Genomic DNA, 16,398 nt, shown 5'->3' on the forward strand with positions numbered 1-16,398 from the left:
TTTATCAGAATGCTCCACTCTGTAGCACCTGTCACAGGCAATCATTGACTTTCAATTACACTGTACTTATTTTTAAAAGATGCATTTTCTGTAAGTGGACCTAGGTCTCTGTTTATCAATGTAAATTTAAAAGTAGCAACTCCAAGTGCAAATAGGCTTGATTAACATGATTGGTTGAAAACTGTCCTTTTGGATAAAAATTGGACTCACTTCACAGATTAGCAATTCACTGAACTGTTACACAAAGACTTGATGGAACAAGTGAAGAAAATTATTTAGAAGTTATGTTGAAAAATTAATTTTAATCATTTTGTAACATTTTATCATTCAGTTGACTATGCGATGAGTGGTTGTTAAAAGTAGATAGCATCTTACTTTATGAAATAATATGTATTCCAGCTATGGACCCTGGAGCCCCTGTCACTTGCTCTAATGCAGGGATGTTTAGTGTTATTTGTCAGCATTAAACCTGCTTGCTGCTGCTGCCAGTGACTGCATGAACTCACATTTCACCAAATGCTTCTAACAATATTATTTCACTGAGAGCTAAATACTGATCATCTTAGTGCCTTACATACCTGAATTCTTCCTTTCCCAGGTGCTAGCCAAGCGAAATAAAATTGGGGATTGTGATATCTTACTGAAAACTGGTTCCACATTAGACTATCTCACACAAAGTCTCAATAAATCTCACCAAGAAAATCTAGGTTCTTTGCAGCTTTCATCTATCATTTTCTATATAATAGCAGCATAATATCACTGTACTTCATGCACTTCCTAAAGCTCTTGGATTTAAGAAATTGTCCTTTGGAGAGTGCAGCTGTGATTTGGTCTCCCCTGTTTCACAGCTGCAGTGTAGTATAGATTTCCTTACTCTGTGTTAGGGTTCTGATGAATGCTAAATGCCATGTCAAGGCTTAAATAAGGAACAGAAGTAAAGAGTTCCCCAAAGAAAAGATGGGGAAGGATCAGTCAACATAGGAAATGGTTTAATGTGCTTGTTCAACCTGGCGCCTGGCTATATGTAAGTATGTGAATGAGCTGATTTCATCTTTTCCTTGCAATTTTATTATTGTGAAATGACAAAGTATGGAGGATCTCTGAAAGAACTCATCTGGGCTTGGCATAATCATCTCTTAATCATAGCAAACAGTCCAAACTGCACTTTCTGCAGATCTCTTGGGCCTTGTTATGCTTAGCTACCATTAAAATGTTCTATCTTGGATACTAGATAAATGAGAAGAAAGCAGAAGGGGATATTTTGAGTACTATGCCAGTTCTAAAGTGTAAATGGCTTATATGTTTAATTTTAATATTCCTGGTACCTGTCAGGTGATTTATGATCTTACTTTTTTGTTTTGCTTTGTCTTAACATTGCTTAATCTGATTTTGCATTTATTTAAAACTAAATTTACTAATTCGTAGAATGAACCTGCTCAGAAGCAATTCATTCGGTACATTATCCCTCAGCTGCCTCTTTGAAAGAGCTTTCCGAATGTTTGACACCTCTGTGTTGTCTGCCCTAATCTTGCAAGTGTCTCCAAATCCAAAATCCATCTTAAGAGTTACTATTAGATTCAGGCAGTGAAAGGGTATTCGCATTATAGTTGGGGCTTTTATATAGTAAAATATTCAAAAGAGTGAAGGAACCTTTGGGCTGGAGAAGGTTGTTTTTCAGCCCATTGAGTCCACCTTGACTCTCTCAAATTCAATCCATTCAGCCTCATTTCCCCCATACTATCCCCATTGCTCTGAACGTTTATTTTCATCAAGTGCCCATCCAATTTCTTTGGCCATCGATCATCATCTCCACGTATAGAGAATATTTGAAAAGTCACTTGGAGCTCATTGTACTATAAACACTTTACAAGCCTTCAGGAAAATCTTGACTGAACTTTAAATCCAGAATAAAAACCTACCTCTACCCTTTAAAGCATTTACTGACCTGTATATTTGCAGCATTTATTTTGCTCTTTTTAAAAAAGTTGTAATTACTAATATTGTAGGTTTATTTTATCCTTTATTTAAAAATGCAGGCATCACTTAAAAGGGCTATTGCATTGCAAACTTTTAGTCAACACTTTGGAATCCTGTTAAGTCACTTGTGCCAGCCAGGTCAAGTTGCAGTTAATAATATGGATTAGTTTTAAGTTCCAATGGCTGAGGACAATTGCCTCTGAAGGCTTAATTAGCCAACTTGATGCAGTCAAATCATAATCTGTTCTGTCAATATACTTTTTCATGCAATCGTTGAAATTATTTACAATATCAGTCAATCTGCCAGCCAAAGATGCCTCATCTTCATTTTCATCTACTTTCTTACGAAGTAGCTAATTCAAAATGGAAATATTTACTCATGTGATGTCTTTTCCAAATGGAAGTCCCAATACTTTTTATTCTGTTGAATCATGGCTTCATGAAAGTAGACAATATTCAAATTGAATTTTGTCTGGAGTGTGAGTTAATATAACTTTAATAAAGCACCGATTCCAAATATTGTAATCAATATAAAAACAATTCTTGCTTGTTTTTAATTGGAGGTAGACAAGCAAGAGGCTGGAATAACACAGCAAGTCAAGTTGACATTTTGACCCAGAAATGTGGATTTCTCCACCTCCTGATGCTGCCTGGCTTGCTGTGTTCTTCCAGCCACCTGCTTGTCTACCTTGGATTCCATTATCTGCAGATTTTTTATGTCTCTGACCATGTTTTTATTGGAAGCAGAGCCTTCAATTACTGATTTATTTATAGACTTTTTAAGTTAATGATGTGAAGGCATTGCAGAAAAATAATTAGGGAAATGGTTCCAGAGATGGGGGACAATGGTTCTGTGGATGGAGAAGCTGGGGATGTTCTCATTTAAGAAGAGAAGGTTGACTGGAGATTTGGTAGAGCTGCTGAAAATTATGAGGGGCCTGAACGAAAGAGACTGGGGTAAATAATTGTTCCCCTTGTGGAAGGGTGAGAGCTAGAGGATACCAATTTATGGTAACTATCAAAAGAGCCAGAGGTAAAATTAGGAAAACAAGTGGTTAGTGAAATAACTGCACAAAGGCCTGTATCCCACCATCAAGTCACCTTTTATTTATGCGTGCATAGTACATGACACTGATGCAGCTAGCACAGAGCTGACTCCTAGAGTGAGCAGAACCTCTCTCTCAGCCAGGACTCCCTGATTGGACCAGGGTAAAAGTCCCAATCTGGGAACTCCTATTCTAAGAGGTCTGCCTGGCTGACCTCATTCCAGTCACTACAGTTAGGATGTGGAATGCATTGCTTGATGGCATGGTGATGGCAGGTTCAATATTAGGAAAAGATTAGTTATTCCCGTAGAGATCAGACAGGGGCAGAGTGGACTGAATGGCCTTCTTTTGTTTTGTGACCATTGTATATTCGAACTAAAACAAAAAAAACTGCCTAACTCTAGGAAACTCAGTGATTTTAGCTTAAATCAACATACATAAAATTATTTGTAGTTTGGTGCTAAGTCTATGTTTTCCAGTCTTCGTACAGGTCCAGAATTTTGACATTTTGACGAATTAAGTATTAAAACTGCATTGGTTGCTTGATTCCAGAGCATTTAAATGAGATCCTCCATGCTTAGTAACTTTATTTGCATGTTTTCATTTGATTATTTAACATGTGCATCATGTTTAACATCAGCTTTTAAATAGTTCATGTCTCTCTGTTATTTGCTTGCACTGACTGAGATCAGTGATCTCTTGCTTTGCAATTTGAAACTCTTTTTTTCAGCAATAGAAATAAACAAGAGCGACAAGTTGCCAAAACTCATCATCTTGGATTCATCAGGACAAATACAAGAATGCCAAATTTTAACAGTAACAACAGTTTATACTATGAGTAAAAGTGCTGATTGGTTGCTTGGCAAGTTGACTCTGATTAGCCAGGCACTGTCATGGCTCTCTGTTGCATTCTCCATGGCAATGTCTCAGCCACTCAGCATCCCTTTCTCCTGTTGTATAAATTAATGTGATTGTTTGCTTGAAATTTGGCATTCTTGCATTTTTCCTCATGAATGCAGGATGAAAAGCCTCAGCAACATGTCTCTCTTTAAATTTTCTCTACCCACCCAATCTGTTTTGCTAAAAATGACCAAGTCACGAGCTACCAGTTATGAACAGCTGTTATAAACACTAAATATTTGTCTCTTCATTTCCTTGACAACTGTCTCATTTATTCGGTATTCTGTCATCACTATCAAATATGTCAGGTTTTAAAAGCTCCAATGATTGTGAAATGTAATTATTGTTTGAGGAGTCATCTGGAAATTCCATTACCATCATCCTTATCAAAATGATTTATCTTGGTGTACTTGTTGAAGTAGGCAACAAGCATCAGTTAAATTACCGATTATTAAAATATGCGTTGGCTTTAAATAAGTGTAGTCTGCTCTATTTATCTAATAACACCCACTTCACAGCTACCAATGTGTCTACATAAAAGGTCATACACAGCCTCCTCACTTTGCAACTAGAAATTATATTATAAGAATGCATTTCTGACTTAAAAACAAATAATAATTTGAACTTAAAAGCATAATACTTCTGACTTAATATTGTTGTTTTGTGGAATTATATACTTATTTTCATGTAATTTTACACTTTGTAAAGAGCATCATATCATTTAAACACAAAATAATCATTAGGTATAAGTGAAATTGTTGATAGAGTTCTCATTATGAAAGCCCAGGCTCCCCATACCATTATTACTTTTACATGGTTATATCCTCATTCCATTTTTCCTGTGATTCACCCAGTGTTTGCATTCACTGAACCTTCCTGAGTCAAGTTGTTTAAATGTCTTACACATCTGTGTTGGGAGTTTAACTTGTCATTTGAATGGTTTCACAGGGAACTCCAGGTGTCCCAGGCTCTCCCGGAGCTACAGGCAGCACTGGAGCCCAGGGCAGCATCGGATCTCCTGTAAGTCAAGCACTATCAGACTGTACGTTGCGAAATGACAAAGAATTGTTTTGTTGCAACTAGACTGAGAAAGGGCCCAACAGTGATTAGATAATTGATGACTAAAGCATTCTTTCTTCACCTTTAACTAGAAATGAGATTCTAATTTCAGACCACAGTTTGAATATTGAGCATGGCAAAATGTTTGTAATTGTTGAGTATTGATTGTAGCAGTGGAGCCACAAATATTCTGTTTGACTTTATTTTTGGAAATAAAAATCAATTCTATGCCGCCTTCATAAAATTTATAGAAGCACAAGTTCAACGTTGTCATCAGATTATTTGCAGTACTGATCAGCTCCTATCAATACAACACATGCCACTCAGAGGTGCCCCATTACACTTAGAATTCAATATATTCATAATATTTCGACCCTAATCAGATTAAAAATAATCCACTACCCTTTACATGTCTGCTGCACTGGAAATTCCTAGATTGCAGTCCCCTGTTTTAAACCTGTTCAGGAATCCATGAAGATGATGTTTGTAGAAATTATTCCCTCTTTTACAATGCTGAATAACGTATTCTGTAGTTTCCATGTCCAGCAGACATTAACGGTTATTGTGAAAGGGTAGCTTCATAAGGTAAGTGATGTGGTAGGGGATGTGGCTGGTGTAAGGGTGCCAGGTAAGTGGATGAGTGTTTAGGGTAGGCCATGGTGGGGGTTAGAGTTGAGTCATCTCTGGGGGGATTGGACGTCATGTCATGTTGGAATAGGAGAAGGTGGAGGAGTCACCTGGCAAGGGGTGTGTCTGGGTTGGGGCAGGGTAGGTGATGAGGTGAATTGGTTGGCTATAAGGTTGAAACAAGAGTACTGAGTTGAGGGATTCAATTTAAAGCTGCCCCTGAGTTGGAGTAGGTTTTTTTAATCCTCTGTTTTTTGCCAAGATAACCTGTAAGGTTAAGAGAGTTGTTGAACTTTAGTGAATGGAGAGTTCCCAATGCAAGGGAATTGCCCAGCAGAATTTTCAATTTTCACAGAGTCAGCAGCATCAGGGATTCCACATGGTCTCAATGCAGGCCTTCAGTCACCATCTGGCCATCAGAATTTGTGGGCCATTCATTTAATGTCAAACAAACAGCCCAAGGAGTTTTGAATGGGTTTCAGTCCCTGGTCCTTTCCCCATTGTATCTGTGTGGCAGGTGCCCCCAGTCTCTATTGCACCCCTCAGATAATAGTCCTGGAAATGGAACTATGCCAGTGTGAACCATGTCATCATGGACAGATCTTTGCACTGAAAGACCAGAAAGTCAAAACAAAACTTTATAGTTTAGTACAAGGAGGTACTTTTAGGTTCTGTTCCTTTTAACAAGTTATCCAGATTTAGACACATTTAATTTAATGTGTTTATAATGTTAAAAAAAATCTTTGGCTGATGGAGATCACAATTAAGATAGATCTGATCTGATCTGATTGGGCTGATAATACTGCTGGGTGGAAAAAGGCTGAAGCATTCATCACATGACCTCCAGTTTACAACTTCCCCACCCGGCACTATCACCATTGGTCACCTGATGAAGGACATTTGCCCAAAACGTCGACTGTCCTGCTCCTCGGATGCTGCCTGACTTGTTGTGCTTTTCCAGCAACACGCTCTCAACTCTAATCTCCAGCATCTGCAGTCCTCACTTCCACCCAACTCATCCAACCTCAGAGTGTCACCTCCCCTCAGCCACTTGGAGAGCACAGAGCCTCTTCATTATCCAATTGGATGGTGCTTGACTCGCAATCTTAACTGTTCATCACAAACATATCCAGAACCGATTAGATGAAAGCATTTGAAGAAAACTGGATTTAAAAATTCGATGTTTGTTTGTTTATTGACCTGAGTTGCTCGCAACAGCTTCCAGGAGATTAACTTTCAATCCCTGGGGTCTCCAGGACAACACTGGAGACTTTGCAACCCCTAATTCTGAGGTTGGAACACTTAATAAGCTGCATCAAAGGAATGTCCCTGAAGCTGCTTCCTCTGAAACTTCTCTTTGGAAATTTCCTTGCCATAGTTGATATGATCTTGAATGGTAAGACAGAATTTTCCAGGTTCACCTGGAGCCTTTGGAAGAATAGACAGGGTATCTTGATTTGATGAGGTGCAGATATTAAATAAAGTTTTAATATTAAATTCTCTCAGTCAGCTTTCCCAACACCTGTGGTTGGGTAACTGTTTTGCATTTGTTACCCATGAATACCCATTAACACCCCAGGCTCCTGGAATTATATGCACCACTGCAGTCTTATGAGGAAAAATGGGAAATATGTGTGTTCACTCACCTGACTATGTAAGGTGTATAGCTTTTGCTGTAAACTTCTCCAATCTCTGGTATGCATGAATAATCAAGCTGTTTCTTTGCACAAGCACTTCCAGTTTCACCAGGGGTGAATCCTGACTGAGCCATATAAAGCACACCCATGTGAGGCAGCCACACTGCCTGACACCAGCAGGCAAGCAGGGCTAAACTAAAAAGGGGGCTCAATGCAAAGGTCCATCTTCATGGTTGAGTCCTGTCCCATGCAAGCCTTTGGCGAAAACCTGTCAGATGTGTAGGTTCTCCTACTTGCGTTGCAAGGTCAGTGAGCTGAAGGTGTGTGAGTTGCTGAGTATTTCAGCTTTTTGTTTTCAGTGTGAACAGTGACACATTAGATTAGATTACTTACAGTGTGGAAACATGCCCTTTGGCCCAACAACTCCACACCGACCCTCCGAAGAGCAACCCACCCAGACCCATTCCCCTACATTTACCCCTGCATCTAACACTACGGGCAATTTAGCGTGGCCAATTCACCTGACCTGCACATTTTTGGACTGTGGGAGGAAATCGGAGCACCCGGAGGAAACCCACGCAGACACGGGGAGAATGTGCAAACTCAACACAGACAGCCGCCCGAGGTGGGAATTGAACCCGGGTTCCTGGCACTGTGAGGCAGCAGTGCTAACCACTGAGCCATCGTCTGTGAAGCAATACCACTGTGGTGCCAGCAATGAGACATCAGTAGCTGCAGTAGAGTGACAGACATCTACTGTGTATGAGTATTTGACAGAAATGCCTGGCAGACACCACCTGATTGACAGCCCTCTGCACTGGCAGTCTTATAATGTTAACTCACCATCATAGGAGCATGAATCATTGAGTAGTCAGTGGTACCCTGTTAGAGTGCATAAGATTAATCATCCTCTTGTTGCACTGGAGCCAGATTCTCTAGAGCTGCCCATGGACACAGCCTTCTGCATCCACCACTGTTCAAACTGCCTCCCATAGTTGGGATGGCCTCTTGTTGCCAATGATAAGGACTGAAGTTCTTCTCCCTAACAGCCTTTAGGAGAACCTCAAGATCACTAAACCATGTTACCCCTTTTTGTGCGAGGTCTCTGATGTGACAAGCCGAGGTTGACGTGTGTGTGTGTGTGCGCGTGCGTGCGTGTGTGTAGTTGTTTATGGATCTTGTTCTTCTGTCGTATAAAGAATTTCTCCTCAAGTCTTCATCTATTCTTTAGGACAATCTGTTGCCAGGGTCTTACTGTTTCAGAGCAGGCCACCAGATGTTTCTGTTTTATATGTAAGATTTTTTTCTCCTTTTGACTCCTAACCTTTAGAGAGATTCCTTGTCTCTAGGCAGCTCCTGATATCAGTAGTGTATCTGGGACATGATTTTGGTCCGAGCAATTCTATTCTCTGAGTGTTGATGGTGTAGTTCACTGGAGAAGTGTGAAGGAGGTCTGAAAAGTTGCTGAAACATGATCTGACCCAGAATACGTTTTGCTGCAACACTAGTTCTTGTCTGCCCTGCTGCTGAATGCTGGTCTGCCTAGTTTTTTGTATATTCATTCATGGGATGTGGGCATCACTGTCCAGGCCAGCATTCCTAATCAGCCAGAGGGCAGTTAAGTGTCAACTACATTGATGTGGGTCAGGAGTCACATGTAGACCAGACCAGTAAGAACAGCAGTTTCCTTTCCTAAAGGGTGTGAGGATTTTACTGACAATCAACAATGGTTTAATGGTCACCCTAAGACTCCTCATTCCAAATATTTATTGAATTTAAATACCACCATCTGCCATGACAAGATTTGAATTTGGGTCCCCAGAATATTAACAGCGTCTATGGATTAATAGTAGAGTGATAATACCACTAGGCCATTATCTTCCCCCATGCTTCTGCAGTCACTACACAAAGGTCATGGGTGTGCTTCTAGACACTGCCATGTCAACAATGGCACAGAGCCACTGCCACTGGGTGGCTCCTGGTGCTATCCCGCCTACCATTCACAGTCACACCATTGCATAAGATGGAGAAAATCTCACGAGTGACACTGATGTTCTCATTGGCAGACGTGGAAAAAACCACCATGAGAGTATTTAAAATCGCATTGACCAATCTGGAAACAGAAGCTAATGTTCACACAGCTGGGTTTGTTCCAGTTTGATAATGGACAAAATCATGAGGCATATCCAGACTGAAAAAAATGGCTCATCAGTGCCCCAACGACAGAGGGCCTGGCCTTCAGCCTTCCTTGAAGATAGTGGACTCTGCTTAACCAAATCTGCACAGCAAACCTTATGTAGATGATCCAAAGTTCACTTTTTACCATGAGTCTCAGACCATGGAAAACATCACTTTAGCCTGCCCAATAAGGTTAATTACAGTAAAGACCTTATTTCTCGCACTCAGAATTTCAAGAGGGCATCCAATGAATAGTCAATAGACATACTAAAATAAACTTTCCAAGTCAAATGAAAGTAGTAAAACCGGGCAGTGAACAAGTTACTGGTATGTTTTGTTCCCTACTCAAAGGGTGATGAATGTATATCTAAATTATGTGCAGTACAGACACAACAAAAACTAAGTGACACAGCAATTTCCCTGTTAATTACTGTAACAAAATGCTTGAGATTTCTTGAATTTCCAGGGTTCTCAATAGCTCCTGACAACTCTTCACAAATTTAGTGTCTCTGTCAATTGGACTGTTGTCTCCAGCAAACTTTTCAGACCATTCAGAGATGACATCTATTCACTTCAAACAGTGAAATGATTTTTTTCTCATCACAAAGGCAGTGACTTCTTACTTCTTGTGGGGAGAGTCAGCAAAAAGGTTTCTCAGCAAGTACAGATATATTTGGAATGGTGGCCTTTCTTTAGTTGTTGGCCCTTACTGGGATAGGTTAGGAAAATCTTCACAGACTTTGTCTTTGGTGGGAATTTTAAACAGTTAATGCCATTGTTCAAGCAATGGGAGAGATTTACTGATTGGAATGCATTGGAATTGTGTTTCAGAAGCCCAGTAACTGTGTGGCACTCATTCACTGTATTTCATGCTTCTTGCAATGAATAACAATGAGTTGCAGTTTCCATTTTAAAGCTTACTACAACATCAAGTAACACAAAAGAATGCTGACACCAAATCATCTGAAATATGGGTTCAGTAACCTCACATATTGCATCATGATGGAGCAGGTACTGTGAATTCTGTAATTATGCGTTCCTAACTTTGCTGGGAAAAGCTCTCTATTGACACAGTCGGTAGTGTCCCTGACTCTGAGTCAGAAGCTCTGTGTTTGAGTGCCAGTCCAGGATGTGATGGCCAAGGAAGGCACATTTATAATGTGGCCAGATAGGTTGAGTATCAATTTTTAAATCCTTCCAGTTCTCTCCAGTGGCAGATAGTAAGGGTGGGAGAGATTCCTATTCAGCCACGTGATGAAAGAACTTCAGAGTCTCTACTGGCACTATTCATAGCCTGACCGACAACAAAGATGTAAAAAATAGTGTATGTTGCCACAGAAACTCAGATTCCTTCAGTCAACTGTAACTCAACCCATTAATTTTTGTGAACTCTTAAACTATTTGATACTTCTGCCAATTCTGCATTGCTGCTTTGGTGGTGCCTTGGTCATTGATGCTGAAGTATGTTTAGATTTTCTATTCGGAAGGACAGACAGGAAGGTAAGGGAGGTGGTATAGCTCTGATATTCAAAGATGACATCAGGGTGGTGCTGAGAGATGATATTGGTTCTACAGAGAATAAGGTTGAATCCATTTGGATGGAAATTAGAAATTGTAAGAAGAAAAAGTCACTGATAGGCGTAGTCGAGAGGCCACCAAATAATAGCATCACATTGGGGCTGGCAATAAAAAAGAAAGAACTAATGCCTGTAAAAATGGCATGGTAATTATTATGGGGGATTTTAATCTACATGTCAATTGGTTGAACCAGCTCAGTCAGCGTAGCCTTGAGGAGGAATTCGTTGAGTGTATCTGTGATAGTTTTCTTGAACAGTATATAATGGAATCAATGAGGGACCAAGCTATCCTTGATCTGGTCCTGTGTAATGAGACAGAACAATTAATGACCTTACAGTTAGGGATCCTCTTGGAAGGAGCGATCACAGTACAGTTGAATTTAGAACACAGATGGAGAGTGTGAAGATAAAATCCAAATCCCTGTGTTTAAACAAGTGAGACTACAATAGGATGAGGGAGGAGTTGGCTAAAGTAGACTGGAAACAGGGACTTTATGGTGGGATAGTTGACAAGCAGTGGAGGACTTCCAAAACTATTTTTCAAAGTGCTCAGCAGACGTATATTCCAGTGAAAAGGAAGGACTGTAAGAAAAGGGGTAATCTGCCATGGGTGTATGAGGAAATAAGGGAGACTATCAAATTGAAAGAGAAGGCATATAAAGATCAATGGAAAACTAGAGGGTTGGGAATGCTCTAAAGGTCAACAGAAAGCCACAAAAAGAACTATAAGGAAACATAAAATAGATTAGATTCCCCACAGTATGGAAACAGGCCCTTCGGCCCAACAAGTCCACACCGACCCTCCGAAGAGCAACCCACTCAGACCCATACGTTTACCCCTGACTAATGCGCCTAACACTATGGGCAATTTAGCACGGCCAATTCACCTGACCTGCATGTCTTTGGACTGTGGGAGGAAACCCACACAGACACAGGGAGAATATGCAAACTCCACACAGACAGTTGCCTGAGGTGGGAATTGAACTCGGGGCCCTGGTGCTATGAGGCAGCAGTGCTAACCATTGAGCCACTGTGCCGCCCATAGATTATGAGGAAAACCTGGCACAGAATATAAAGACAGTTTCTATAAATATGTAAACTGAAAAACAGTGGCTAAAGTTAACATTGGTCCTTTATAGGATGAGAAGGGGATATGATGGGATATGATGAAATGGCAAAGACATTGAACAGGTATTTTGTGTTGGTCTTCACAGTGGAGGACATTAATAACATGTCAGTGATTGACAAAGAGACAAAGGTAGCTGAGGACCTAGAAACAATCATTATCATGGAAGATGTAGTGTTGGGCAAGACAATGGAGCTAAGGATAGACAAGTCTCCTGGCCATAATGGAATGCACGCCAGGGTACTAAAAGAGGTGGGGAAAATGGCAAGTGCACTTGTGATAATTTTCCAAAATTTGCTGCACTCTGGGACAGTTTCAGCAGATTGGAAAACAGCAAATGTGATGCCACTGTTTAAAAAGGGTGGTAGACAAAAGATGGGGAATTATAAACTGGTTAGCTTAGCGTCTATAGTGGGGAAGATGCTTGAATCTATTATCAAGGAAAAAATACCAATGCATCTAGATAGAAATTGTCCCGTGGGGCAGATGCAGCATGGGTTCACGAAGGGTAGGTCATGTTTTACTAATCTTTTGGAATTCAGTGAAGACATTACGAGCACAGGGGGACAGTGGGGACCCAGTAGATGTGGTGTATCTAGATTTCCAAAAGGCATTTGATAAGGTGCGGCACAAGAGGTTGCTACATAAGATAAAGATGCATGGTGTTACAGGTAAAGTATTAGCATGGATAGAGGATTGGTTGACTAACAGGAAACAAAGCGTGGGGATAAATGAGTGCTATTCTGGTTGGCAATCAGTAACTAGTGGTGTGCCTCAGGATCAGTTTTGGGACCACAATTATTCACAATTTACATAAATGATTTGGAGTTGGGGATCACATGTGGTATGTCAAAGTTTGCAGATGACATTAAGATGATTGGCAGAGCAAAGTGTGCAGGGGACTGTGAAACTTTGCAGAGGAACATAGATACATTGAGTGAGTGGGCAAAGGTCTGGCAGATGATATACAATGTTAATAAATGTGAAGTCATCCAGTTTAGTAGGAATAATAGTAAAAAGGACTATTACTTTAATGGTAAAAAGTTGCAGCCTGCTGCTATGCAGAGGGACCTAGGTGTTCTTGTGCATGAATCACAGAAGGTTGGTCTGTAGGTGCAACAGGTAATTAAGAAGGTAAATGGAATTTTGTCCTTCATTGCTAAAGGGATTGAATTTAAAAGCCAGAGGTTATGGTGCAGCTGTACTGGTGAGGCCACACTTGGAGTATTGCATGCAGTTTTGGCCTCTAGGTTCACTAGGTTGATTCCGGAGTTGAGGGTGTTGGCTTATGAGGAGGAACTGAATAGTATGGGATTATATTCATTGGAATTTAGAAGAATGAGGAGGAATCTTATAGAAACATGTAAAATTATGAAGGGAATAGATAAGATAGGCATAGAGAGGACGTTTTCCACAGGTGAATCTAGGACAAGAGGACATTGCCTCATAACTGACCAAGGCACCATGGTGCAGAAGGCCATTCAAGAGGGGGGAGCTAATAGACAAGTAGTGGTTATAGGGAATTCTATAATTAGGGGGACAGATAGTATCCTTTGCAAGCCGGATCGGGAGTCTCGCATGGTGTGTTGCCTGCCCGGTGCCAGGGTGCGAGACATCTCCGACCGGCTTGAAAGGATATTGGAGCGGGAGAGGGAGGATCCAGTTGTTGTGGTCCACGTTGGTACCAACAACATAGGCAAGACTAGGGTAGAGGACCTGTTTGGGCATTACGAAGCACTAGGCAGGAAATTGAAGCACAGGTCCTCAAGGGTCATAATCTCCGGATTACTGCCCGAGCCACGTGCCAATTGGCATAGGGACAAGAAAATTAGGCAAGTAAACACGTGGCTAAGGGATTGGTGTGGGAAAGAGGGATTCCACTTCATGGGGCATTGGCATCAGTTTTGGAACAGGGGGGATCTGTACCGTTGGGACGGTCTCCACCTGAACCGATCAGGTACCAATGTTCTAGCGAAGAGGATAAATAGGGTGGTCAGTAGGACTTTAAACTTCTGAGTTGGGGGGAAGGGAAAGTGAAAGCGACAGGGAGTATGCAGGTAAATGGCAAGATAAGCAGCAGGATAGCATGTTTCCAGGCGGATTTAAAATTGAGGCAGACTGAGAATACAGTAAAAAGCAAGGATAACTTAGGACATATGACTTCCAACATCTCTAATGATAAGGAAGTTAGCATTAAGGCACTTTACCTGAATGCTCGTAGCATTCATAACAAAGCCGATGAACTAATGGCACAGATAATAGTGAATGTTTATGATGTAGTAGGCATCACAGAGACTTGGTTACAGGGGGGTCAGGACTGGCAGTTAAACCTCCATGGTTTTTCAACTTATCGAAAAGACAGAGAGGTAGGCAGAGGGGGTGGGGTTGCCTTGTTAGTTAAGAACAAAATTAAATCTATGGTATTGAATGACATAGCGTCGGATGATGTGGAGTCTGTGTGGGTGGAATTGAGGAACCATAAAGGCAAAAAAAACATAATTGGAGTTGTGTATAGACCTCCTAACAGTGGTCAGGACCAGGGACGCAACATGTACCGGGAAATAGAGAAGGCATGTCAGAAAGGCAAGGTTACATTGATCATGGGAGACTTCAATATGCAGGTGGACTGGGTAAATAATGTTGCTAGTGGATCTAAAGAAAGGGAATTCATGGAATGCTTACAGGATGGCTTTTTGGAACAGCTTGTCATGGAGCCCACAAGAGAGCAGGCTATTCTGGACCTAGTGCTTTGCAATGAACCAGACTCTATAAAAGATCTTAAAGTAAGGGAACCCTTAGGAAGTAGTGACCATAATATGGTAGAGTTCAGTCTGGAGTTTGAAAGGGAGAAGGCAAAATCAGATGTAATGGTGTTACAGTTGAATAAAGGTAATTATGAGGGCATGAGAGAGGAACTGACTAAAATAGACTGGAAGCAGAGGCTAACCGGGAAGACAGTAGAGCAAAAATGGCAGGAGTTTGTAGGTATAATTGAGGACACTGTACAGAGGTTCATTCCCAAGAAAAGAAAGATTAACCGGGGAGGGATTAGACAACCTTGGCTGACAAAGGAAGTCAGGAAATGTATTAAAGAAAAAGAGAGATCCTATAAAGTGGCTAAGAACAGTGGGAAATCAGAAGATTGGGAAGGATACAAAAGCAAACAGAGGATAACAAAGAGTGTAATAAGAAATGAGAGGATCAAATATGAAGGTAGGCTAGCCAGTAATATTAGAAATAATAGTAAAAGTTTCTTTCAGTACATAAGAAACAAACGACAGGCAAAAGTAGACATTGGGCCACTTCAAACTGATGCAGGAAGCCTAGTGATGGGAGATAAGGAAATAGCAGGAGAACTTAACAAGTACTTTGCATCAGTTTTCACAGTGGAAGACATGAGTAATATCCCAAAAGTTAAAGGGTGTCATGGGGCTGAGTTGAGTATGGTTGCCATTACGAAAGAGATAGTGCTATAAAAGTTAAAAAGTCTTAAAATTGAAAAATCTCCTGGCCCCGATGGGATACACCCTAGAGTTCTGAGAGAGGTGGCTGAGGAAATAGCAGAGGCATTGGTTGAGATCTTTCAAGAGTCACTGGAGTCAGGAAAGGTCCCGGATGATTAGAAGATGGCTGTTGTAACCCCCTTGTTCAAGAAAGGATCAAGGCAAAAGATGGAAAATTATAGGCCAATCAGCTTAACCTCGGTTGTTGGTAAAATTCTAGAATCCATCATTAAGGATGAGGTTTCTAAATTCTTGGAAGAGCAGACTCTGATTAGAACAAGTCAACATGGATTTAGTAAAGGGAGGTCATGCCTGACAAACCTATTGGAATTTTTTGAAGAGGTAACAAGTAGGTTAGACCAGGGAAACCCAGTGGATGTGGTCTATCTAGACTTTCAAAAGGCCTTTGATAAGGTGCCACACGGGAGGCTGCTGAGCAAGGTGAGGGCCCATAGTGTTCGAGGTGAGCTGCTGGGATGGATTGAGGATTGGCTGTCTAACAGAAGGCAGAGAGTTGGGATAAAAGGTTCTTTTTCAGAATGGCAGCCGGTGACGAGCGGTGTCCCGCAGGGTTCGGTGCTGGGGCCACAGCTGTTCGCATTATATATTAATGATTTGGATGAGGGAACCGGGGGCATTCTAGCGAAGTTTGCCGATGATACGAAGTTAGGTGGACAGGCAGGTAATACTGAGGAAGTGGGGAGGCTACAGAAGGATCTAGACAGGTTGGGAGAGTGGTCCAGGAAATGGCTGATGGAATTTAACGTG

At 41.1% G+C, this 16,398-nt stretch overlaps 1 protein-coding gene across 6 annotated transcripts in view; it reads left to right on the forward strand.

Moving 5' to 3' along the window:
- The window catches only part of col14a1a (collagen, type XIV, alpha 1a), a 225,792-nt gene that overhangs the window by 189,876 nt on the left and 19,518 nt on the right, over positions 1–16,398 (forward strand). For all 6 annotated transcript variants that reach the window (XM_043688687.2, XM_043688688.2, XM_043688690.2 and 3 more), the window contains exon 42: positions 4,872–4,943. In XM_043688687.2, coding sequence (XP_043544622.2) covers positions 4,872–4,943 — 72 coding nt within the window. The remainder of the gene's footprint in view (positions 1–4,871; positions 4,944–16,398) is intronic.

Source organism: Chiloscyllium plagiosum, unplaced genomic scaffold, assembly GCF_037043375.1.
Source record: "Chiloscyllium plagiosum isolate Xiang-an unplaced genomic scaffold, Cpla_swu_hap1 HiC_scaffold_4, whole genome shotgun sequence".
Classification (NCBI taxonomy): domain Eukaryota; kingdom Metazoa; phylum Chordata; class Chondrichthyes; order Orectolobiformes; family Hemiscylliidae; genus Chiloscyllium; species Chiloscyllium plagiosum.